Source organism: Dromiciops gliroides, chromosome 3 (genome assembly GCF_019393635.1).
Source record: "Dromiciops gliroides isolate mDroGli1 chromosome 3, mDroGli1.pri, whole genome shotgun sequence".
Lineage (NCBI taxonomy): Eukaryota > Metazoa > Chordata > Mammalia > Microbiotheria > Microbiotheriidae > Dromiciops > Dromiciops gliroides.
In genome coordinates, this window is record NC_057863.1 from 155,820,070 (window position 1) to 155,846,783 (window position 26,714).

A 26,714-nucleotide genomic window follows, 5' to 3' on the forward strand; every position below is an offset into this window, starting at 1 on the left:
ATCCTCCAGCACATGGTGCTCACTGTTCCAAAATAACCTTGTGTTTTTGTACACATATACATGTATGTATAAATACTGTCCCTATATATGTACATACATGTTCACACATGTGTATATGGTATCCCAAAAGTCTTAGTGAACTTTTAAGCTGTTAGAGCTAAAAACTTTACTAAAACTTTGGAAACACACAGTTATATATTTAATAGATTTATTTATGTATTGTCCCTGGATAGAAATGCAAGAACCTTGAGGGCAGGATTTTTTTTCCCCTTAGTTTCCCTGGCACCTAGAATAGTTCCTGACCCATAGACATTACTTAATAAGTGTTTGTTGATTAATTGATAACTAATCATTATTACTCTACCCTTACTTTCTTTTCCAAAAGAGAAACGCTTAGGGGGCAGCCAGGTGGCTCAGTGGGTAAATCACTGACCCTGGATTCAGGAGGCTCTGAGTTCAAATCTGGCCTCAGACACTTGGCACTTACTAGCTGTATGACTTTGAGCAAGTCACTTAACCCTCATTGCCCCGCAAAAACAAAGGAACAAAGGAACAAAAAAATAAATATATAGATTAGATAGGTAGATAAAAACAAAAGATAATTCCTTAGAAAAATAAGTAACAATGCCCCTGCTCAAAGAAAGATCTGAGAGAGCAAAGCTCTAGTTAGGTTGGTGCAAAGACACAGGTAAGAGACCTCCAGGAATGATGCTGAATCCTTCTTTGTAATTAACAGAATAGGGAAAGATGTCCCTAACTGAAGTCTTTCCAGAATCTTCTATTTGGAAAGAAAAATAATTTGGGGTGCACAAAGGAAGAGCAAAGTCTCAGGAGACAAGCTCAGTATATAAAATGAGGATAACAATGTTTGTTCTCCCTTCCTCAAAGGACTACTGTAAGGATCAAATGAGAGGATGTATAAAAAGTACTTTGAAGAAATTGGTCTCTTCTTATGATGGAACAGGTTGCAAAGGGGGTGATTGTTTAGGAGTAATAATGGATAAATTATATAATACCAGTTGAGTTAGCCCTTCATAGTGTGGATACATCTTAAAAAGCAAATGTCTGGGACATCAGATACCTGTGACTAAAATATAAAAACTAAAGTACATTCTCAAAATCAAAGATAACTTCTATATTATCTACCATTCAGGATTATTCATAACTCAGCCATCTCCTCTGCTGTGTAAAACTGAGAATTGGGACAGTATAGTAAAGTACAGAAAGGAAGAGACAAAATTGGAGTTATCCTTTCTACCCTTTCAACCAATGAGTCTGGGGGCCTTTGTGAAATCAGTGGAGAAGGACCACAGTGATGTCTTAGGAAGGAGGCAATCACACTGTGACAGAGACAATCTTGCACATATCTTTAGCAGGCACACCTTGATCAGGAGACAGGCAAGACATACAATTGCACAGTAATTGACAATCAATATTTTCATAAAGATATGGGGGGAAGTTCTAGCTTCTTATTATTCCTGGAAAGACTATGTTGCCAGTGGCCACTAAGGATGCATCTGCTACTGTTTCTTGCCCTGTTGCCCTCAAACCACTTTTCCCTATGCATTGTTGAAAGTTTCCAGTTACCTGGTACTTTATTAAACCTACTCTTTGTGATGGTCATGGACATAATTCAGGATTTCAGGGCCCAGGTCACAACTATTCCTCTCTAGAGCAACAGACAGGACTAGTCTTATACACGTCCAAAGTACATCATCATCTATGCTGGCTAGAGTGATAATTAGAGTTGCTTGGAATTCCTTTCTTTCTTTCTTTGCCCAATTCCTGACACCAGCCACCTCCCTACTGCAAAAAACTAAAAATAAATGTCTAAAAGTTTTTCTTTTGCTTTTAAAAAATATATTTATATGGGTTTTTTTAATCAGATTCTTCGCAATGAACATGAAAACAACCCAGACACAATACATTTCCCCCATTTTTCATTCCTATAATCAAAGACATTGATCCCTGTAAATATGAAAATATCTGTTTAGAGGAGCTACCCGTTGACATTGTTATCATTCCTTAGTCATACTTTTTTTTTTTTTTTTTTTTTTTTAGGCAATGGGGGTTAAGTGACTTGCCCATGGTCACACAGCTAGTAAGTGTCAAGTGTCTGAGGCCGGATTTGAACTCAGGTACTCCTGAATCCAGGGCCGGTGCTTTAACCACTGTGCCATCTAGCTGCCCCCTCCTTAGTCATACTTATATGAATGAGTTTAATCTCCCTTCAAAAGAGGTAGTTTTGACAAAGGAAGACCAGTGAGCTGAGAGGAAAAGAGTTCATCAAGAAGGAAAAGGACTATTAATTGGAGGAAAGGTAATCAGAGAAGTCAGGGGAAGAATGCTAATGGAGCCATAGGATAAGGAAAACAAAAGCAATGGGCAAATTGTGGCAGAAATAGATAAAAACAGGACTGTCAGATAATAGTGTAGCCAGAAAGCCCTAGACTTCTAAAGTCAGCACTAAGGTGTAGCACAGAAGAGTTCATGATGAAATATAGATGTTTGTTGACTACTGATCATGCTAGATGTTAATTCTAAGGCCATAAATCTGTAGAACCTATTTCAAAGTTAAAAGAGGCTGAAAAATATAGAAAGAAGCATGGATAAGGATTTCATAGTTCCTCATGGGTCCTCCTCTTACTCCTACTATGGCTTAATGAGAAGTCAATGCTGCTTATTAAAAGTAGTACAAGGACACCCTTGGTTGGCCTAGTCCTGTCTTTTTTCCTTCATTTTCCTGCTGCTAGATCCTGCTGACTGAGGAAGCTTGAGACTGCTGGAATTATCAAGGCAGTGACTTTCATAACAGCAGCCTTAGAAATTTTAGCAGTTAGGGGATGTAGACTAGGTAGAGATGAGATTGGTTTGGTGAGAGACAATTATAATCCTGTCAAAAGTGAGTCTAACTTGCAGATCTTAATAGATCTTGACTTATTATATGTGGCTGATTATTAGAGGGTTAGGCAGTCTTTGCTCTAATAGTAAATCCATTTGTCTCCCAGCTTGATAAAGTTAGATCACTATTGGGAAGTCAATTTCTGTTTAGATTTTGATGGAAAATAAAATGTATAGGAATAGAGTAAAACTTAATCCTAGAAATTACTTCTTAAAGGTAAAAATAAGAGTATGTCCCATTCACTGGGTTGTTACCTTAAAGCAATTTAGAGACTGAGGATGCCTTTAAATGTTTTAATATTTATGCAGCTTATTTAATGACAAAAGTTGTTGATTAATTGCATTTAACCCACATTTTAATTCAGTGGTAATTATTTTTTCTTCTTTGTGCTAAAACATATTGTTCCAAATTATAAATAGGGAGTTGAGAATTGAATAAAAGAGAAGTTCAGATAGGATGAGAAATAATCTAAACTAAATGCAGAAACTTGGATTGCTTTGGTCTACCCCTCCTCCTCAAGAGGAAACCTGTGGGGCAGCTAGGTGGCGCAGTGGATAGAGCACCAGCCCTGGAGTCAGGAGTACCTGAGTTCAAATCCGGCCTCAGACACTTACTTACTAACTGTGTGACCCTGGGCAAGTCACTTAACCCCAATTGCCTCCCTAAAAAAAAAAGAGGAAACCTGTGCTTTGAACACTAGTGGAGATGGAATTTAGGGTTAATTATAATCTCATAAGCTCCTAATGATTTGATTCCGCAAACATTTTTAAATACATATTTATCATCACACAGGAAAAAGGAATGTTTTACAAATCAAGCATTTTAATTAGCAAGTTTGGGTTTCCTTATTTCTCTGTCTCTGTTTTTGTTATGAAACAATCCATGGCTGAGAAAGTGTGCCTAAGAAATCATTTAATTCTAGAATAGCATTTCATGAAACATTTTTTTTAAGTTTAAGATTTCCATGGCAGTCTATATCATTTATGACCATGATTCACTTTTAGTCCTTATTTATGAATCTTATTTACCCTCAAGTAGGTAGCTTTTTCTTCTCTGAATACTATTGGTCTAACGTCCAAAATGTTTTAAGAGATTTATAATATTTTTAAGATAAAAAATAAGGAAATAGATTCTTGTTTTAATATTTACAAGTATTTTGATATCAACATTGTTATGTAAAGTGGAATTTTTATAAGATGCTAAAGTAAAAAATAAATTACTGACAAGAAGAACTTTAAGAGAAACAAGCACATTTTTTTTTTCTCAATGGTGGGGGTAATGGAAGAATTTCATTCAAAATGATAACATCTTTATACAAGAGGGACAGATAACAAATAATTGTTTAGAGCTTCTCAAATAATGCAAATAATGCAATCTGTGGGCCTAAATGTGAAATTAATTGGAAACTGTGGATCTAATATATTGTTTTGGCGATTAAACACATTAGATTGAATTGTTTCAGAATCAGAATGCCTAATTATTGTGTCTACCACATTCATCTGGTTGAGTCATTCCTCGCTTTTGGACTGCTGCCTGGATTGTTTCTGTAATACGTGTTTCAATTGCTTACCCCTACTTTTTTTCATGCAAAAGTTTATGAAATGAGGCATTTTTCCTACCCTGTTTCACTGCTGTCATCTAGAACTGAGAAAATTCCAGTTAAAGGAGGTATCGGTTTTAGAAGTGTTGCTTCCAGTAAGGTTGGATGAAAACTGACATTTGATTTCTATTTTATCAGGTTCATGATTCAAAAGTGCCTTTGTGAAGTCACTTTTCCCGGAAACGACTGTCCTACGCACCTCTGTGTTTGCAGAGCTTGGTCTCTGCCTACTTTGAACACCTTGTCCTGACCTCATGTGTGGCCGAGGATATCTCGACTGTCTGAATTTGCCCCTTGCTGGACTTCAACACTAAAAAGGTGAAAGGGAAAAACAGAACTTCCAGGATATGATCAACTGACAGGGTTGTTTTCCAGTGTCACCAATACAAGAAAGCAGCACTGGAAGAATTAACGTTCTCTCGAGGAGTGTGATTGCCTTGGAGTCACTCTATAAGAAACGGTGTCAAAGACAGACAAGAGACTTAGACATTTTACAGCCAGAGATGACACTGAGCATGTTTTCATTGCAGCCCACCTTCTTCAAGTGGGGCATATTGATTGATGAGTGACTGCTTGCTGGTAAATTGTCTATTCTCCTTCTGCTTTGTGTGTACTGGACTCTGTTAATCAATTTGTTAGCTCTTCTAAGAGCTGGATGTGGTTTGCTTCTCAACAGTAGTTTTGTTTGGTTTGTTTTTTTTGGAGTTCCCAGACTGACATAATTCACTCAATAGCAACACCCAGAAGCACCTAAATCTCTTTTTCATCATGGCTTTGAACGTTGCTCCTGTGAGAGACACAAAATGGCTGACACTGGAAGTGTGCAGACAGTTTCAGAGAGGAACTTGTTCACGCTCTGATGAAGAATGCAAATTCGCGCACCCCCCCAAAAGTTGCCAGGTTGAAAATGGCCGTGTAATTGCCTGCTTTGATTCCCTGAAGGTAAGGAAGTCATTTGTATGTACAGATCCAGTATTAACACTTTACTTGTAAAGCCTGACTTTAAGTTTCATCTGAAAAAGTCCCTTACGTTTTATTCAGAAGTTTAAAAATAGTTTCCGGAACATATTTCCTCACATGTGGTATCGATTAAGAGACTTTTACTCCCTTCTCCCCACTGTATCAAGCGTGTACATATTCTTTGCACGTCCACAGTTAAGTAAAGAATGTAAGATAGCTTAGTTTGGACATGTTCTTCACGGGTCCCGGAGTTTGAAAAGGGAGTCTGCTTTATCACAACTAAAGATAAATATCTTATTAAAACTTGATCTGCTCAGAGCTGAATAAAAGCAAATGAAATTAACTGTCACATCTGTGTACTGCTTTTGGCATCTCACCTCTCTGGGAAGCTTCTGCCACTGTCAATTGCTTTTTGAGGAGCTGCTGGCTCCCCAAAGTGACATGTAATGAGGTCTTCATTCTCCTGGTTAATTTGCCATAGCTGGCACCAGTGGTGAAGTGTTATTTGGAGACACAATGGTGGTAACCTATGATAACCCCATTTATTAGCTGAGAGATAGACTCCTAACACAGGATATTTTTAAGTCTCTCTTAGGATTCTATTTGATAATATAGGACTTAGATCTGTTTTCTTTCCTCAGGTTTGAGAAGGGTGGGAATGGACTGAAGCACACATGTTTGTCATAGAATAAAAAGAGCACTGGCTCTTTAGTCAAAGGACCTGGGTTCCAATCCCATCGCTGATGCTTGCTACCTATGTGACCTTCAGCAATTCTCTTAGCCTCCTTGTAATTTAGGGAGTTTCTGTAAAATGAGGGAGTTCAACTACCACTTCCACCGCTAAACCTGTGATCCTATCTAATGTTTCTGAGAGGGAACGTCTAACAAATAGAGCAGAGTGTATGGAATACACATATGCAAGCATATAATTACATATTATATAATATACAATTATATAGTACTTTAAGGTTTGCAAAGTACTTTCCTCAAAGAAGCCTGGCAAGGTCTTTAGTACAAGCAGTATCATCCCATACTAAAAATAGCTTATATTTATATAATACTTTAAGGTTTGTGAAGTATTGTACATGTATCATCTCATTCGAGCCTCACCATGCCCCTCTGCAGTGGGTGCTCCTCAAAATAGTATTATCCTTATTTAAAGATGAAGAAACTGAGGCACAGAGAGTGACTTCTCACACTGTGCTAGCCTTCTTAAGCTGAGTGATAATAGTCTCAGATAATGGAACTCTGCTAAAACCACCCCTTTTGTGAAAGAAAGACTCCTTCTTGGGGCAGCTAGATGGTGCAGTGGATAGAGCACCGGCCCTGGACTCAGGAGTACCTGAGTTCAAATCCGGCCTCAGACACTTAACACTTACTAGCTGTGTGACCCTGGGCAAGTCACTTAACCCCAACTGCCTCACTAAAAAAAAAAAAAAAGAAAGAAAGATTCCTTCTACATTCTATAGTTAGATTTCTTTTGCAAATGCAAATAAATGAGCCAAGCCAGGGATAAAAGGACTTGTTTGTTCACTACTTCCCCCAAATTTCATTTCTTCTGTCACATATAGATCATATTCATGGAGAAAGCCCCTAAGACTCCAGGGAATACCAGGAGTTTCAAAAGCTCCAGATAATTCAGACAACCTTCTTCTGCGAGCAAGATTGAATCTGCTAGCAGAAGGCAACATGGAAAAAATAATAGATTTTTTTTCTTGAAATATAATTGAAGCTGACTCCTCCATAGGGTAATTTAGACTTTCACTTCTCTACACTCTGTTTCTAAATTCTAAGTTGCGAAACATATAGCTCTTTGACAGTGTAGCTGTGAGACACATCCTCTAATTTGGATGATGTCAGGATGTTTGTCAGATTGAGTTTCTCTATTTCATAGTTATGGACTTTAATTTCAAGATGAAAGACTTTTACAAATGTTCCAATGGAGACAGCTCATAAAATATGTTGATTAATATCATGCAATTTAAATAGGAAACTATGTATAAAGTCAGTTTGCCTTTCCTTTAATGTCCTCAAATTCCCACTTATGCTGTACAAACAGAGAGTTCAAATGTTGGTTACACCCATATGCCTAGTCTCTAGCTTGGTTATTTAATATGACTCAGCCCAAATGACTAAACTCGCTTACCCAGTTAATTTTAAGAATCCTTTTACCTTTAGAGTATTTTCTACAGATTTGGAATCAGAAGGGACCATAAGGTTCATCCAGTCCAACTCCTTCATTTTACACATATGGAAACAGAAGCCCAGAATGGTTAAATGAATTTCCCAAGATCACATTGTCATCATATTATGAATCCTGTTCCTCCAGTTTCAAATCCAGTATGCTTTCCATGGTGCAATTCTCTCTCTTGTTGGGTTCAACATCTTAAGCACTTTAAAGTGTTTCCTTCCTCAAAAATGCTACAGTAGGGAGAAGCTAGGTGGCGCAGTGGATAGAGAACCAGCCCTGGATTTAGGAGGACCTGAGTTCAAATTTGACTTCAGACACTTAACACTTACTAGAAGTGTGACCCTAGGCAAGTCACTTAACCCCAATTGCCTCATCCCCCCCAAAAAAAAATTCTACAGTAGCAGAGCCCCCAAATAATTGATTTTAATTCTAGAAAACAAGTAGCAGAAAGGTTAACTAATCCCAAGTAATAGAGGAGCCAAGGTGTGTTTATAATGAAAAAGAGAAAGCAATAATTTATACCCAGTTTTCTACTGATGTAAGGTTGGCCATTTTCAACCCATTTCCACAACATGCCAAAACTAGTCCCATAGAATTTTATACCTTTTATGTCCTCCTCTATATTACTTCTGATAGCCAGGCACCAAAATAATCATTAACATTCATGCTCAAAGAGAGATGGCTTGGCCATTGTAGCAACTTTTTTTTTAAACTTAGCTAGTAAGACAAAAAAGCAATTGCAAATTAAAATCTGTGTGAAATATGTACAACAGGCTATTTGTGTGAGGCTAATTCTTTTAATCATTCATTGTAATTTATTTTTTTGTATGTTTAGAAGTAGTATTTCAGTATGGCTTGCTAGATTTGAATACAGAACTACTGTCACTGTTTCAAGTTGAGTTTGTGTTTGAGTGTACTTGAATGGATTTGAAATGTATACATTGGTTAAAGAAGTTAATATAAAGTTGATATACTTGTACATTAGAAATCACTGTGCCTAAACAGGAGTATAAATTCACACAATGGTGCATAAATGTGTTTATTTCCTGGCTACTAATTTCCTCATTAGCCTCTGAAACCCAATTTCTGTTGCCACCATTTTTGAAAGGAATCCCTCAGACATCACCAATGACTGACTTGTTGCCAAATCCAGGGGCCTTTTCTTCTATCTTTATTCTCATTGATCTCTCTTTCATTTAACATTGATAAATAGCCCATATTTCATTTTAAATTTTTAAAAAAAATTTTAAATTAATAAACAGTTATGTTTTCTATCCCCCAAGTCCTCACCATTAAAAAAAATAGTATTAAATGTATATAGTCAAGCAAAATACACTTCCACATTGGCTCATTCTCCATCTTGTCTTCATAATATACTATCCTGGTTTTCCTTTCTCTCCTACCAAACATTACTTACTTCTTCTGATGAGTCTTCTACCTGCTCCTACTCCCAAACTGTGGGTACTCCCTAAGGTTCAGTCATTAGCTCTTGACTTTCTCTCTCTAATCTCATTCTCTTGGTCAGTTTCTCTTTGAACATGAGTTCAAATACTGCCTCCACATTGATGACTACACAATCTACAGGGTGGTCCAGAAGTCATGATCTTTTAATAACTTTTTGAAAATTATTTTTTATTTATTTTCCACATATAATGTAAAATAATTTCCTAAATATACCATATACAGTGCCATGGTATTATACATTTAAAACAAAAAATAAATGAGTTATTAAATATTGAAACCCCTTCATGACTTTTGGCCCACCCTTTATATCTCTAGGCATGTCCTTTCTAGGTCTTTCCTTTCTTTTACTGAATTTACAACTGGACACTGAAAGTTTCCACTTCTGCCCATTATTACTTTGTCACTTCAACCTCAATATGGCCAAATCCACATTAATGATCTTCCTATCCAACTGTCCTGTCTTCACCAATGTGTCATTACCCATTATCATTATGTTATTATTAATAATGCATTTATAGAACTTAAGTATTTTTAATTATTATTAATTTAACCAAATAAGAGTATTTAATTTAACAAAAAAGAGTATTCATGTGTGTTTATACACACACACACATATAATGAGGCCATTCATGGTTCTCTTAATCACAAGCTGTTTTATGTGTAGTTTATCAGATTTTATCTCATGATCAAAGTTCAATCTCAAATTTGTTAAAGATTTATCCATATATAGCTTACATTTTAAAAATTGATTGAATCCAGGAGCTTGGCCCTTCTGTGATTAATTGGGGTAGGAACAGAATCCTACTCTTACATAAGCAAGATCTGTATCAGTGCCTAGTTGAACCTGCAAGTGACTTCATCACTGAAGAGCCACTGTTTTCTGTGTGTTAAATTTGCCTGCTATTGTTATATGTTATTTTAACACTAAAGGATCAATAAATAATTTCGAGAACAAAATGGGAAGAGAATATATTTACCTAAGCACCAATGGATCAAAACATCTTTTTTTTTACTTTTTATTTTATTAACATCAATATTTAGTATGTGTTTTCAATAATTCAGTGATTACTTATTGAATACTGTCTATCCAAGCTACATTCTCAGATCAGCCAGAAACTTTTTTGTTTGATTAGAATATAAGTTCCATGACAGCTGAAATTGTCATATAAGCTGGCTACATATGAAGATACAGACATGTATGTGTTTATATATTAATACACTACCACATATACACATACATATATAATGGTGGAGGACAGTGATACTCTTCACCATCCTTTCCTTTCTACCACCTTTGTCTCTGGAGATTTAATTGGCCAGGCTCCATCACAACAGTTAGCTCATTTCTTTAGTGTTGGGCCAGTTTAAAGGCCCATTTGGTCCATGTGGTTCCCTATGCTGCTTTTTTGGAGTTTATATCAAATGAAAAGTTATGAGTACAATCACAATAACTCAAAGTCTCAAGTTAGGAAAACCTTTCTCCCTTCCAAACTTTCCTGTTTCTATCAGAGTTACCATAATCCTTCTAATTTCCCAGATTCACAGCCTCAACATGATCCTCTACTCCTCACCCTTTAGTACTAAGCACACAGCTCAACACATAGTAGGCACATAGTAAATATTTATTGAAATTGACTGACAAACTTTCTCTCCTCTCCTATCCCATCAAGTTAAAATAATTTTGCTGTATCTGCCGCCACATCTCTTGATTCTGGCTCCTTCTTTTTCCCCATCCCTCACCACTGACTGTTGTGGTTCAGGTCCTTACCACCTTCCACCTAGATTATTGCGACAACTTCCTAGTTATCTCTACCTGACTTGGGTTTCTTACCACTCCTTTCTATCTTATAGACTTTTACGAAAGTAATTTTCCTTAAAATCAAATTCACTTACCTACTCAATTGACCACAGTGGTTACCTATTATAGCTAGAAAAAATATATAAAACTTTTCTCTTTAGTTTAAAATCTCTTCACAATCTGGCCCCAACCTAGTCTTCCTATCCTCCCTCCTTTTGACTGCAATTTAGCTAAACTGCCTGTCTCTCTGTTCTTCACACACAGCACACCATTTCCTATATCCCATCACCATGACTTTGTACCAGCTGTTCTCCATGCCTGAAATGTACTCCTTCTTCACCTCCACTTTATTAATCCCTCTCTTCCTTTAAGATGTATTTCAACTACCACCTTCTACACAAAACCTTCTTGGATCCCCCCCCAAACCTGTCCTCCCTCTCTCTCTCTCTCTCTGTATGTATAAACACACATATACACATGTATGTGTATATATGTACATATACAACATATATATTATACATCTATATATTCTATATATACTCATGTATATATGTGTGTGTATTATATACTTATATTTATAATATACACACATATTTATGTTCATTTTCTTTATATTTATTCTATGTATACATATATATGTACTTGTTCCCATTAGAATCTGAGTTCTTTGTAAGGAGGAATTTTGCATTCTTTGTTTTTTTTACAATTAGTGCTTGGCACAGTAACTTACATGTAGTTTTTATTTATTGAAAATGGGATTGATAAATCAAAAAAGAAAAAGAGATAGCAAACTGACTTTGAAAATAGCAATTATACTTTGTATATCATACTTGCTGCACACAGCAACCTTATAATGTGATTAGATTGGGCATTAATACCCTCATTTTATACACAATGAATCTGAAGCCAGAGATTTGCTCAAGATTATACAACCAACAGCAGAATGCACACTTGAATCTTCCTCTTCTACCTAAAGTCATGTTTTTCTATTAAAATATGTTTTCTGACTTTTCCCCTTTTGGATCTGATTTAATTGGGTCTCTGCTGGTTGAGGGTTGGGTTGTCTGAAAACTATTTCTCAAAAATCTAAAATTCTTAACAAGAATGAACAATTAACATGGTTTCCTAACTTTAAGAAATAATATGAAATTATCAAAAAGAAATTGTCTTGTGAGGAATACCTTAAGATAGCTAACTCATCTTACCAAGGTAAATCAGTGTGTTATTCATATCTTGCCCTTCTAACAATTTTCTTATTGCCTTTCTTGGAATTGGAGATATTTGTGTGTTGAAAGATTCTTATAGAGAATTTTTTTATTTCAACTTAGTTCTTTTTGTTCTGCTGGTCAATGATGAAGATTACATAAGCTGTAAGAGTTCTCTCTCACGACCACCAGCTAACTAGAAGACTTGAATAAATGTGTGTATTTGTATAAAATGTAAAATAAGACTGCTTGGATTTTAAATTTTGCTAGTTAATTTTATGTAGCTGAAGGTTTTTTTTGGCTGATTCTTAAGAGTAACTTGAATCTTATCTATACCAATTGCAATAATTTTTCAAAAATTGTTTTATTTTTCAATTAAGCACCATTTTTTCTCATTCTTTCATACTCCCCAATTTAAGAGAGGAAAAAAAAACTTAAAAAGTATCATGATAAATATGCAAACAAGATAAATCCCCACATTGCCCATGTCCAAAAATGTACATTTTCTTATGCATCTTAATCCATCACCTTTCTATTAAGAGGTGGGTAGCATAGTTGATCACCAATCCTTTGGGATCATGGTCATTGAAGTGATCAGATTTCTTTCTTAAGTCTTTCAAAATCGTTTGTCTTTATGATATTATTATCGAATGAATTGTTCTGGTCCTGCTTGCTTCACTTTGCATCAGTTCATACAAGTCTTCCCAGATTTCTCTCAATCTATCTTTTTCATCATTTCTTATGATACAATTGTATTGCATTACATTCAAGTACCATGATTTGTTCAGCCATGATCCAATCGACACTCCCTTTATTTCTATTTATTTGTCATTACAAAAAGAGGTGTTATAAATATATTTCTATCTGAGGACAATTTTCCTAATTCTTAAAAAATCTCTTAGGCTTGTAGTCTTAGCAAAGGTATCATTGAGTCAAAAGTTATGCGCCATTTGGGCATAGTTCCAAACTGCTTTCCAGAATAGCTACACATATTCACAGCTCTGCCAACATTGAATTAGTGTGCCTGTTTCCTTCACCATTTGTCATTTTATTTTTTGTCATCTTTTTCAATTGGATGGGTGTGAGGTGGACCATAAAAGCATCTTTAATTTGAATTTCTCTAATTATTAGTGATTTGGGGCATTTTTCATGTGGCTGTTGATGGCTTAGATGTCTTCTTTGAGAAATGCCTGTTCATATCCTTTGACCATTTATCAAATGGGGGATGGCTCTTCTTGCAAATTTAATCAATTACTTATATATGTTGGAAATGAGATTTTTATAGAGAAACCTGCTGCAAAGATTTTCCCAGTTTCCCCTCACTCTTCTAATTTAAGCTATATTGGCATTGAGCAATAAGCTGTTTAAATTTTATGTAATTAAAATTGTCCATTTTAATCCATTGTTTAATAATGATCCCCAAAGAAATTTCTTCCTTGTTACTCTGATTTTCTAATGATGTAACCTCCAATATCCAAGTCACATATGCATTTATAGCTAATCTTGCTATATGATATGAGGCAGAAAATTTTTAAAGCATTAGTTATTTTTTTCAAGGGTAGAATCTATTTTGTTATCTATAGCTCTTGTCCTTGACAATTTCATTTAGAGGAATAAATGTAGAATGATGCCTACCTGGGTTATGAGCTAATTAGTTCCACTGAATTGGTTATTTTAGTTATTTGTTTTGGATTTTTGTTGTTGTTTTTGTTTTTGTGAGGCATTGGGGTTAAGTGACTTTCCCAGGGTCACACAGCTAGCAAGTGTCAAGTGTCTGAGGTAGGATTTGAACTCAGGGCCTCCTGACTCCAGATGCTGTATCCACTGCACCACCTAGCTGGCCCTGATTTGGTTGTTTGCAAAGTGTCTGGGACCTTGAACAAGGATTCTGTCTACCACCTTTATATTCCACTCTTTCCTATGATGTAGACACTAGTGACCTAATGTCTAAATATATATAGAAGGTTCTTAAGTTGGGGTCCATAAACTTTAAAAAAATAATTCTATTACTTTATTTCAAAATAATTGGTTTCCTTTGTAATCCTTTGCATTTTATTTAACAAATTTAAAAACATTCATCTTGGAAGGGATCTACAGGCATCACCAGTAAAAGATGTCCCTTATCTTTAAAAAAAAAAAATTGAGAGCCCTACCTAGGAACTTTCCACAGCTAAAATTCCTACAAAGAAAGAAGGGGAGGGTGACCATCACTCACCAGAACTTTAAAGGATTCTTTCATGACTTCCTGAGGTTTGGGATTTTCTTAAGTGAGACTATTAAGCAACATAGTAGTGGCAATACAAGAAGTATTTTAAAGTTAACTTTTTCTTTATGTTTTCTTAAAAACCAACTCATAAAATAACTGAAAATTTAAAAGTTGACTTCATTAATTGAGGGCAGCTATATGTCTGAAAGGGCCTATTTTTGCTTTTTTTTAAAAAAACACATCAAACATCTCCCCAGATTCCTAAATCAACGTGTTGATAAGTGTTCTTAGTAACTTATTACTAAGACTTATTACCATGAAATACTTCAGGGTTAGTGGGACACAATACCTGGAAAAAAACCTTGTCAAATATCTTCTCATATTAATTAGATGAGGTTATTTGTTCTTATACTGAGAATAAGCATCAGTATTAACATAGAAATACCATTGATTCAATTGATTTTCCTCTTTTGCCTACATTTAGGGAAATAAGTCCTAGGGAACATACCTGTAATTTCACTGGTAAGGGGAATTCCTGGGTGAGGAAACTCCCTCTACCGATGCAGGTTACTACCCTCTCTGCAAATTACAGTCTTATAGATTTGTCTAGAGCATTGAAAAGTTGACATTTGCCCAAACAGCACTTGAACCTAGATCTTCCTAGTGCCATGACTAGTTCCTTTATCCATTATACCAAACTGTCTCTCCCCCAGAAGAACATAAATCCCTTGCAAGTAGGAATTGTTTCATTCTCTGTTTATATAGCAACAAACATAGTGTATGGCACATAGCAAGCACTCAGTGAATGTTTTGTTAATTGACTGATTTGACATCAAAATTGACATCGTTTTTTAAAGGAATAAAAATAAATTGGGGGGCAGCTAGATGACGCAGTGGATAGAGCACCAGCCCTGGAGTCAGGAGTACCTGAGTTCAAATCTGGCAAGTCACTTAACCCCAATTGTCTCACTAAAAAAAAAATAAAATAAAATAAAAAAATAAATTGGGCAGCAGACTGACTTTAAAAATAATTATACTTTGATTTTATGTAGCATTTTATCCTATATATTGCTAACTACAACACTTAGCACTTATTCAATTTTGCCTTATTAGTTAGACATTATTTCTGTGTGACAATTATTCAACAGTGTTTAAATGAACAAAGAAATTAATTAATTAGTAATTTTGGATGCAGACTTTTCCTAACTAGTCATCAACCTTTAAATCATGTATGCACCAGGGAGTAGAGTATGAGCCATTTCTTAAAGCAGCCAAATTGTGGGTTTTTTTTTTTCACATTTTCTTTAATAAGAACAAAAGATGATTGTATGCTCTGGTAGAGAAAAGATTAGATGGAGCATCAGAATACATGGCTTCTAGCTCTGCTTTTGCGACTAATTAGTTTTGTCACCTTGGACAAGTCATTTCACTGCTCCAGGATGCAATTTTCTCATCATTTAATAAGATGTTGAACTATATAATGTCGAAAGTCACTTCCAGTTCTATGATTATGTGAAAATGTGTTTTTCACTAGAAATTCCACTTTTCATCAAGTTAAATATGGCATACAATGCTTAAGCTGCTATGAGTTTTCTGTTTATCCTGAGTATGAGTACTAAATCTAATGAATATGAAAAGTATTTTAAGAAAATGCTTAAGTTCTATGCCAAAATATTTGCACAGTTTAAGGGATTTTTTTAATCTTAAGTGATAAAAATGAAAAAAAAATAAAGGCATTGTTTAGTTATAAAAATTATACTAAGGATATTCTTTAAAAACTACTGAAGAGGAAATAAGGCTAAGCAAATATTTCAAATTGTTTGGCAAATAATATTCTGCTTTTTATATGAAAATGGATACAGTTCTATCATAGGCATTAAGATAGGCAAGGGATGCATATGACTTTTTTGCAAACCAATCTGGAGAAATTTTATTTTCTGAAAAACCACCCTTACAGTGAGAAGAACAAAACTAGAGGGAAAGGTTGATACTGATCCTATCCCAAAAGTAGATTTGTTTTCTGTAATATGAAAAAGGAGAGCTGAATCATATTGACATTGACATTCTTGTTATAAGTAGATCTGGAGCATAAAAAGAATTTACAGCCTTTCTAATGGCTTACAGCTTCTCCTTGGAGAGTCAATCAAAGTCTGTGTAGATGATGTCATCATGAACCTAAAAGCAATAAAGAAATATCATTACTCGTGACACTTAGTCATTTAATCTTTTTTTTTTTTTTGGACGAGGCAATGAGGGTCAAGTGACTTGCCCAAGGCCACACAGCTAGTCAAATGTCTGGGGCCAGATTTGAACTCAGGTCTTCCTGAACACAGGGCTGCTACTTTATCCACTGCGCCACCTGGCTGCCCCTTATTCATTTAATCTTTTTTTTTTTCTTTGTTTTTTGCAGGGCAATGGGGATTAAGTGACTTGCCCAGGGTCACACAGCTAGTTAAGTGTCAAGTGTCTGAGGCTGGATTTGAACTCAGGTCCTCCTGAATCCAAGGCCAGTGCTTTATCCACTGTGCCACCTAGCTGCCCCCTTGATTCATTTAATCTTAAAGTACATACAATGAACCTAAACCAAAAAAGTAATTTCACAAAGCCCAGTGTTTTTTTTCTGTTTTAGTATGTAAACATTTCCTCGTATTTATAATCTTATTTCCCCAAATTATTCTTTTTTTTTTTTTAAGTGAGGCAATAGGGGTTAAGTGACTTTCCCAGGGTCATACAGCTAGTAAGTGTTAAGTGTCTGAGGCCGGATTTGAACTCAGGTACTCCTGAGTCCAGGGCCGGTGCTCTATCCACTGCGCCATCTAGCTGCCCCCAAATTATTCATTTTTAAAAAGCTAAACCACTAAAAGTTAACCAAAGTGTAATTGTACCTTTATGCCCACATCTGCTACAAAGGATTGTTGTTGTTTGTCCTTTATTTTTAAAGAAGACCATGACATCTGGGTGATGTCATGACTTGCATTGAATAGGATTTAAGTGAGGGAGGGCTGTGCAAAATCACCAGCCTTACTCTCCCCTCCAGAACCATCTGGGTCCAGGGCCAAGATATACAAGAGCATGAATGGAGATGGCCCCAGATGTTTAAGCCAATTGGGGGTTAAGTGATTTGCCCAGGCCACATAGCTAGTAAGTGTCTCAGGTCAGATTTGAATTCAACTTCTCTCGATTTCAGGGATAACGCTCTAAGCACTGTGCCACCTAGCTGCCCCCCTACAAAAGATAAAGACATAGTGAAATTTTATGAAGTCAGCAAATCCCTACTGTTGGTCCTGTGCTAAGTGCTGCGTACACAAAGAAAGACCAAAAAAAAAAAAAGTCTTTTCTCTCAAGGAGCTCACAGTATAATGGAGGAAACAACATGAAAAAACCTATATACTGACAAAATGTATACAGGATTAATTGGAGATAATCAGTAGCAAGAAGGCACTAACATTTAAGGGAATCAGGAAAGGTAGTTGGGACTTAAAGGATGCTAGGAAAGTCAGGAGTTGGAGATGAGAAGGGAGAGAATTCAGAATGAGAGACGGCCAGTAAAAACGCTTGGTGGAGTGCGGGGAAATGGAGTGTGAAGTGTTGTGGGTAAGAAGTAGCAAGGAGGCCAATGTCACTGGATCATGGAGGACTTAGAAGGGAGGAAGGTATAAGAAGACTGGAAAAGAAGGAAAGGAGCAGGCTACAGTGGACTTTAAAAGCCAAACAGAGAATTTGGTATTTGATCCTGGAGATAAAAGGCTCCCACTAGAGTATACTGAATAGAGGGATGACATGGTCAGACCTGAATTTTAGAAAGATCAACTTAACAGTTGACTGGAGGATGAACTAGACTGGGGAGAGACTGGAGTCGAGGACAGCAGTCAGCAGGCTATTGCAGTAGTATAGGCATAAGAATATTGTTTGGTGAAGAACTGTGAATGACTTGACTATTCTCAGCAACACAATGACCCAAGACAATTCCAAAAGACTCATGCTGGAAAATGCTATAGACATCCAGGGAAAGAACTATGGTGTCCAAATGCAGATTGAAGCATAGTATTTTCACTTTTTGGTGGCTTTTTGCTTTTGTTCTATTTCTTCTTTCACAAAGTCACTAACATGGAAATATGTTTACATGATTGCGCATGTATAACCTATATCAGATTGCTGGTCATCTTGGGGAGGGGAGATAGAAGAGTGGGGGGGAGAGGAAAAATTGTAACTAAAAATGTTTATAAAATGAATGTTGAAAACCATACATGTAAGTGGAAAAAATAAAATACTATTTACAAAAAGAAAAAAAGACTAGGGCTGGATATATTATTTTCAAATAAACATTTTTATACTTTTGAGTTCCAAATTTTATCCTTCCTCTCCCTCCCCTGTCTCTGAGGCAGTAATCAATCAGATATAGGTTATACATGTGTAATTATGTGAAACATTACCATATTAGTCATTTTGTATAAGAAAACTTGAGTAAAAGAAGAAATGAAAGAAAGTGAAAAATAGCATGCTTCAATCAGTGTTCAATCAATATCAGTTCTTTCTTTTGGAGGTGGATAGTATGCTTCATCATTAGACCTTTGGGATTGTCTTAGATCATTGTATGGCTGAGAATAGTTAAGTCTTTCCCAGTTCTTCATCGAACAATATTGCTGTCTCTGTGCACAGTGTTCACTTGGTTCTGCTCACCTCACTATACATCAGTTCATATAAGTCTTTCCAGACCTTTCTGAAATCATCCTGCTTGACATTTCTTATAGCACAATAATATTCCATCATCATCACATACCACAGTTTGTTTAGCCATTCCCCAATTGATGGGCATTCCTTTGATTTTCAGTTCTTAGTAGGGCTGTATATAAATCAGGAAGCGGTCTATGTAGAGATGATAGTTGAACCCATGAGGCTTGATGAGATGACCAAGAAAGGCATGTAGAAAGAGAAGAGGGGGACTAAGACAGAAACATAGGGTACACCCATGGTTAAGGGGCAGGATATGGATAATAATCCAGCAAAGAAGACTTTGAGATAGTGACCAGACTAGTAGGAGGAGAACAAAAGAGATTACCTTTATCCAAAGGTGTTCAATTCTGCAGAGATAAACAAGAATGAAGACTGAAAAAGGCAAGTAGTAAATGTGAGGGACAATAGATGGATAGCCAGCAGGCTGCTTTGGTAGTGCCAGAAAGTCAGAGGATCTAGAAGGTGGTCTCTGAAATGTTGGATAGACCAATCTAATGTAGAATTTCTGAAGGAGACAACAGGCACTGCATTTGTATAGTCCTTTCAGTTTTTAAGGCATTTTCACATACATTTTCTAATTTGATCTTCAAACAAACAAACAAACAAACAAACAAAAAACTGTGTGGTAGACAGTATGGGTGTTACAATTACTATCATTCTCATAATCACTATTATTATCATCATCGTTTACAGATGAAACAGCTGAGGCTCAGGAAGTTCGGTCAGTTTTCACAAGGTCATAGAACAGGACTCTAACCTATATCCTCTGACTCTGAGTAAGGCTTTCTTTCCACTACCCTAATTATTATCACGATGATAGCCTGCCTTCCTATAGAAAGCTTTATCCCAATCTGTAAGCATTCTGCTTACTTTTTTTTGGTCATGTTATGTTTTGTTTGTGTTTGTTAGAAATGCATAAATGTGAGACACATTTTTGAAGGAGAGATTGACTCATGAGGTAGAATTTATTACTTTTCCCTCACAGCTGCAGTGATGCTTCCAAGCTGAGATGAAGCCTATTCGGTTTGCTCTTAATAATAAAAAGACAAATGCAGTCATGTGGAACAGCTCATCCTAGTAATCACAGATGTGTCGCAAATTGTAACATGCTGGTGTGTGTAACAAACCTGTAATCTTGTTTTACAATGAAGGGAGAAATAAGTAACTTGCCATGGACCCGGCTAATTCAGAGAGATGACAGAACAGGAAACTAGGTGACAGAGGGGTTCGACAAGTTTAGGAGGGAAGCCTTTTATGATTGTCAGAATAGTTCCCCAAACTCAAGGTGTCTTTAGTTCATTCATTAAAGCTTTGTCCTGATCCTTTTGTCCACTTACAAAGCTAGATTTCAGCTTTCATCTTTTTTTAACTGTAGCTTTTTCTCCCTTGCTTTATAGATACATGTGATTAAAAAAAAAAAAACAAAACACCAGCCCTTTTGCTCAACAAGCTTTAAGGACCTGTCTCCCATAGAATGGCTTCTTTCTCTCCCTCTCCATCTCCTTCCCTCCCTCCCCCCCCCCCAAACTCAGTGAAACCATTGGCATTGCTGCTCTTTTGAATTTGGTCATATTGGCTGGATTAAGTTGCTGTGCTCTTGTGAATCTCTTGCATTGTCCTCTTTTTCTAAGTGCTTAGATGACTTTTTGAGGCAGCACATCATAGTGGATAGAGAGCTAACCTCAAAGCCAGGAGGATCTGGGTTCAAGTCCTGACTCTGATACATCCTAGGTATGACCTTTCAATGAAGTCAGCTACTCTCTGACTATAAATTGTAGGAAAAAGTACAGACCTGCATTGCTAGAGGAAGCTTCTTCACATGGGAATTCCCTATACTAATGAAAGCACAAGGTCATTTTTTTAAAGTGAGGCAAATGGGGTTAAGTGACTTGCCCAGGGTCACACAGCTAGTAAGTGTTAAGTGTCTGAGGCCAGATTTGAACTCAGGTCCTACTGACTCTAGGGCCAGTGCCCTATCCACTGTGCCACCTAGCTGCCCCACACAAGGTCATTTCTTATCCCTTTGGTTCATTAAATGCTTTCCTGCGAAAATCAAATAATATAATATATGTAGAGAACGTTTCACTGTAAAGCACTTTGTAAATAACAACTCACACTACTGGATCACTTAAAGGTTCATGAAGTGCTTTCCCCACAACAACCCCATGGAGTAAGTAATGCAAATAGTATTATATCCTTTTCACAGAGGAGGAAACTGAGGTTCATTAAAAGGTGAAGTTATTTGCCCATGATCACCCAACTGTTGTGGTTATTATCACATTTGATCATTAGAAATGTATCCTTTGGGGGGTGGGGCAACGGGAGTTAAGTGACTTGCCCAGGGTCACACAGCTAGTAAGTGTCAAGTGTCTGAGGTTGGATTTGAACTTAGGTACTCCTGAATCCAGGGCCGGTGCTTTATCCCCTGTGCTACCTAGCTGCCCCCGAGAAACGTATCCTTTTTTTAAAAAAGCCAACGTATTTGATTAATTTACCCTCTAGAATGTGGTCATACATTTTTAAGTTAAATTTTATTGTATTTTCATTTCTGCCTTCTGTCCCTCATCCTAGCCATTGAGAAAGGGGAAGAAAAATCCTAGAAGTACTCTTTTAATATATATTTTATTTTTCCCCAATTACACGTCAAGAGAATTTGAAAATATTTTAAAAGTTTTGAATTTCAAATTCTTTCCCTACATCCTTCCTTCCCTTCACCCCTTCCTGAGACAGTAGACAATCAGATATAGGTTATTTATGTGCAATCCTATAAAACAAAATGTATTCAACAGTATTTTGTGTATTTTCACAAATGTTCACCTATCGATATTATATATCCATATATATTTAAATATGAAAGCCCTTCCAGTAATTCTAAGTCCATGATAACATTTAAAAATATATCTTCGACATGTCTCATTATATATTTGATAACAACATCAGAATCCCGTTTTAAAAAACCACTGTCACATTCTGTTCAATAATGTGACACTGTTTCCATGTTCCAACCAAGTGTCAGTCCTTCGCTAATGTGGATACAACAAAATCTTTTTAAAGGAAGAACCTGTAAACAGATGCTTTCACAGCTCCTGTCCATTTAGCAGTCTCCTTAATGGAGATGTTTTCTTCATGGTAAAGTATCTGTGTGCACTCATGGAATTTGAATACCTGGAAAATGGTAATGCCTCTTATTGTATTCCCAGTGCCCTGCACATTAGCAGGTGCCTAATAAACTTTTATTGGATTTGGGCTGATAACAGAATTTGAGATATTTATCAAACTGTCTTGTTGGTTATTTAGGAATGTAAGGTAGTAACTAGAATTTCCTTTGAAAACTGGAGGACTGTACAACGATATTACTGCTGCCTGCTTCCCCAGAGCAGACTGATATTAGGGGGATTCATATGCATTGTTTCTCCATCACTCCTAGAACATATGTTTACCTTTATTTTTCTTAGCATCCCTAGCAGCTTTGGCCACAACGAGTAGGCAGTAAAGTGGGCGATCCGGGAGGAGAAAGGAGAACAACTTTGCTCAGGCACAGAATGAAGGCAATGGACCATTTTCTCATTACAATCCTGCACTCCAACTCAGAATTGGTTAAATATCTGAGCAGGCCACAAAGCCTTTCACAGTGGCACATCCCTCCTTTCTCTTGAATTCATTAATACCTTATGTTTACAAAGGGAAGAAGAAGAAATAACCATTTATTTAGCAGCTACTATGCATCAGGCACAGGCCTAATTGCTGTTTACAAATATTTCCTTTGATCTCACCACTAGATGCTAGTGTGCAAGATGCCATTATTATCTCCTTTTTACAAATGAGGAAACTGAGACAGACAGAGGTGAAGTGACTTGCCCAGGGTCATCCAGTTACTAAGTGTCTGATGCCAAATTTGACAAAAACCATATATTCTAATGCTACCTTCCCCCCTGCCCCACATACCTAGCACAGTGTACTAGTCTTTCAACTAGTATTTACTGAGCAATCATTATGTGGTAGGTACACTGTGCTAGGTGTGTGGGGCAGGGCCAGATAGTATACTTTGTTTTGCTCTTGTCATGTAATATTGTATTATATTATATGGTTTTGGTCTTATTAATCGATAAATTCCACAGGAACTGAGACCACATCTCATCCAAAATTTATGCTGTCCCTAAGCATAGCACAGTGCTCTCCACAAAGTACATGCTAAATACTGAATGTTATTGAAATATAAAATGGTAGCATCTGTCCTCTCAGAGTTTATAATCTATTTTTTATATATTCATGCATTCATTCAAAAATGTATTGAGGACATATTATTTGCCAAATATTTTTGAAATATTTGCATTAGCCTTATTCTCTCTTCAGTACATAGTCTATTATTATTTTTTTTAATCTCCAAAGTATATTTGAAGGAGATGCAAAGATATTCATTTTGGGTTCTTGTCTTCAAGGACATCTGACACATATATAAATGGAACAGTTTCTTAACAACACAAGGCAGTCAGTGATTGCTAAAATGAGGGGTAAAAACAATAAATGTAGGCGTTCCCAGAGGTGGTGAGCGAGGCCTGAAAGAGTAACAAAAGGCCCCTTTGAAGCAATCAAGGCCCTGAAGGATGTGTAGTACTTACATTGGCACAAAGTGAGGAGCTATTCTAGACATGAGGACAACATGAGGAAAGCTTGTGAATTTTCAGAAGACAGTGATGAGACTAACTTGAAGAAATCTCATATAAGTGAGCAGTTTGTAACACATCTGTATCGCCAGGCTGAGATGATGGGCAAACTATTCTGGATTTTGAATCCAGACATAGGGGCATTTTTCTAAGAGGAATGCACTGGATTTTACTAGATGAACTCTTCTATGGAGAGAAAAGCAGCCCCGCTGTCCTTATGATAGGGGACAAGCTGTCCAAAACAGAAGTCGGTATCTTTTACTCTTCTGAGCCTCTATCTTTACCCATTTCCATAGAGAACACTAGCTGCCTAGGTCTGTAATCTCTGAGTCATCCTTGACCCTTCACTCTCCCTCTACAACCTCCCTCACTCATTTCCTTTGCTCAGTTCCTATCCCTCCAACCCCACCTCAGTTCAGGTCCTTGTCACCTCTTCCTGGAGTTTTGCAACAGTCTCCCAACTGGTCTTCTTGCCTGAAGTATTTTTAATCCATTCTAATCCTTTCTAATCCATTCTCCACACAGCTGCCAAAGGGCTATTCCTAAAGCATAGGTCTGATCCCTTGACTATGTACTGCTCAGTTAACTCTCCTGGCTTCCTCTTAACCCTGAGATCCAATACAAACCCCCTTTGTCTGGCTCCTAAAGCCTTTACAACCTGATTCCAGTCTCCCTTCCTGCCTACCTTCTCTCTGTGTAGGCCTGCTAGATGGGTTTACTTGTGTTTATCACACATAACAATCTATCTTCTGCCTTCTGTGCTTCTGTGCAGGCTGTTGTTCATTCTGGGAGTGCTCTTCCTCCTCCCCTCTACCTGTTAAAATCACTAGTGTCCTTCAAAGTTCAGCTCAATCATCACTTTCTACGTGAGGCCTTTCCAAATTCTCCCAGGAATTTTCCCAAGGAAAAAAAATCGACTTGTATTTATTGTACTTATTTTGTACATATTTTACTTTATTTTTTTTTATTTTTTATTTTTTTTGGTGAGGCAGTTGGGGTTAAGTGACTTGCCCAGGGTCACACAGCTAGTGTTAAGTGTCTGAGGCCGGATTTGAACTCAGGTCCTCCTGACTCCAGGGCCAGTGCTCTATCCACTGCACCATCTAGCTGCCCAACTTTATTTTTTAATTCAAGGAATATTTATTAAATGATTACAAAGTCATTCTCAGTTCCCCGTAAGCTATTGGGAATGTATTGTAGGAAACCAGGAAATGGGGTACTCTTGGCTCCTACACAAACATTTTCCTTTTAATACTAGCTTTTGTGAATATTTGGAGAATTCTGAACCCCAATCCAAGACTCCTGGCTCCATGATCTCTTTGCCAGGTGACTCGGGTTGCTAAGCAGCGACAAATGTGTGACCTGCTCTTTGGTTTTCATACCCCCATCTTGGGAGTCCTTGAACCTGTAAATATTTTAAATGTAGGCAGCTAGGTGGTGCAGTGGAAAGTGTTTGGGGCTTAGAGTCAGAAAGACTTAACCTTCCTCTGTTCAAGTCTGGCCACAGATACTAGCTGTGACCCTGGACAAGGCACTTAACCATGTTTGCTTCAGTTTCCTCATCTGTAAAATGAGCTGGAGAAGGAATTGGCAAAGCACTCCAATAGCTTTGCCAAGCAAAACCCAAATGGGGTCATGGAGAGCCAGACACAACTGAAACATCTGAACGACAACAAATTTTAAATGTACTTCTGTGTATACATGTTGTCTCATCCAATAGAATGTATATCCCTTGAGAGCAAGGACTGTTTGTCTTAAGATTCCTTGCACTTAACACAGAACCTGGTACATAGTAGGCTCTTGTTCATTGATTGATTGATAAGGTATTGGTGTATATTATTATTTATGTAATTTTCCTGGAATTCTTGAGACAATTTAATCTGGCAGCCAGAGGAAATAGGAATGACAGTACCAGGAGTAAGACTTGACTATGTATGATCAGGGAAAATTTCTTAGCCATGATCTAATTTCAAGTTAATTTTTTAGCTTGATCCTTAGTACTACTGGAAAGAAAGGGAATCAGTTGTTTTTAAGGGCAAAGGACCAAGAAAGTGCCATTCTTTCAGCTCAATTATCCAAATTTTTTATCCCCTGTATTTTTATTTTTCCATTTATTCATCTTTGGTGTTCTCCTATAGAGTGTTGTGCAAGTTCTCCTCTCCTTACTTTTCAATGTGAAGTCTTGAGCTAAACTAATAATTGAACTTAAGACTTTATGAGTCCTGTATTCTGGATTTACCAATTTCCAGTTGTACAGAGGGAGATTTTTCAATCGCTTTCATGATTCCATATTATTCTTCCCCAGCCTACTAATTCTTTGGCAATTTGCTGTTCATTATCACCTTCACCAGAGTGCCACAATTCCCGAATGCACATCTGACTTTTTGTTAAGTTTCTGGCAAAAAAAAAAAAAAAAGATTGTAGAGATTTTTCTAAAAAGTAATGGTTAAAATGTTTTCTGGAAAAATCCTTATCATTCTAGACATTCTGTACTCTTGTCATCATTAATCAAGAAATTAGGATGATGAAGGAACTTTTAAAAACAATAATACCTTTCATGTATATCTTGCCTTCCAATTCACAAAGTACTTTTACATATATTATCTGGTAGTTATTTTGAAGTGAGTTAATATAAATATTGGACACATATTAAGAGAATATGATCAAATCAGGCAAAGAATCGGGTGTGTATTATGTAAAAGTCACCAATATTTAGCATTGCGTGTGTGTTTGTGTATTTTAGGTGAATTTAATAAAGAGTTGCATCTATACTTTATCATGCCAAATTATATATCTGTAGACATAATGCATTTTAAAGAAAAATCTTATAGTGTCTTTTTTTCAGAAAAGTTCAAGAAAACTACTGAACTAATAATTAACATTTCTAAGAAGGATAGAACAGATGGGAAGAGGAGGAAGGAATAAATAAAAAGAACAAATAAAATTAATTGTGTTTTCTGCTATGCAAAAAGTTTTTTCAAAAGTCATTA

The 26,714-nt window shown here is 36.6% G+C and overlaps 1 protein-coding gene across 13 annotated transcripts in view; it reads left to right on the forward strand.

Moving 5' to 3' along the window:
- Nucleotides 1–26,714, forward strand: part of MBNL2 (muscleblind like splicing regulator 2) — a 201,897-nt gene that overhangs the window by 53,475 nt on the left and 121,708 nt on the right. For all 13 annotated transcript variants that reach the window (XM_043996340.1, XM_043996339.1, XM_043996344.1 and 10 more), the window contains exon 2: nucleotides 4,641–5,444. In XM_043996340.1, coding sequence (XP_043852275.1) covers nucleotides 5,271–5,444 — 174 coding nt within the window. In that variant the 5' untranslated portion in view covers nucleotides 4,641–5,270. The remainder of the gene's footprint in view (nucleotides 1–4,640; nucleotides 5,445–26,714) is intronic.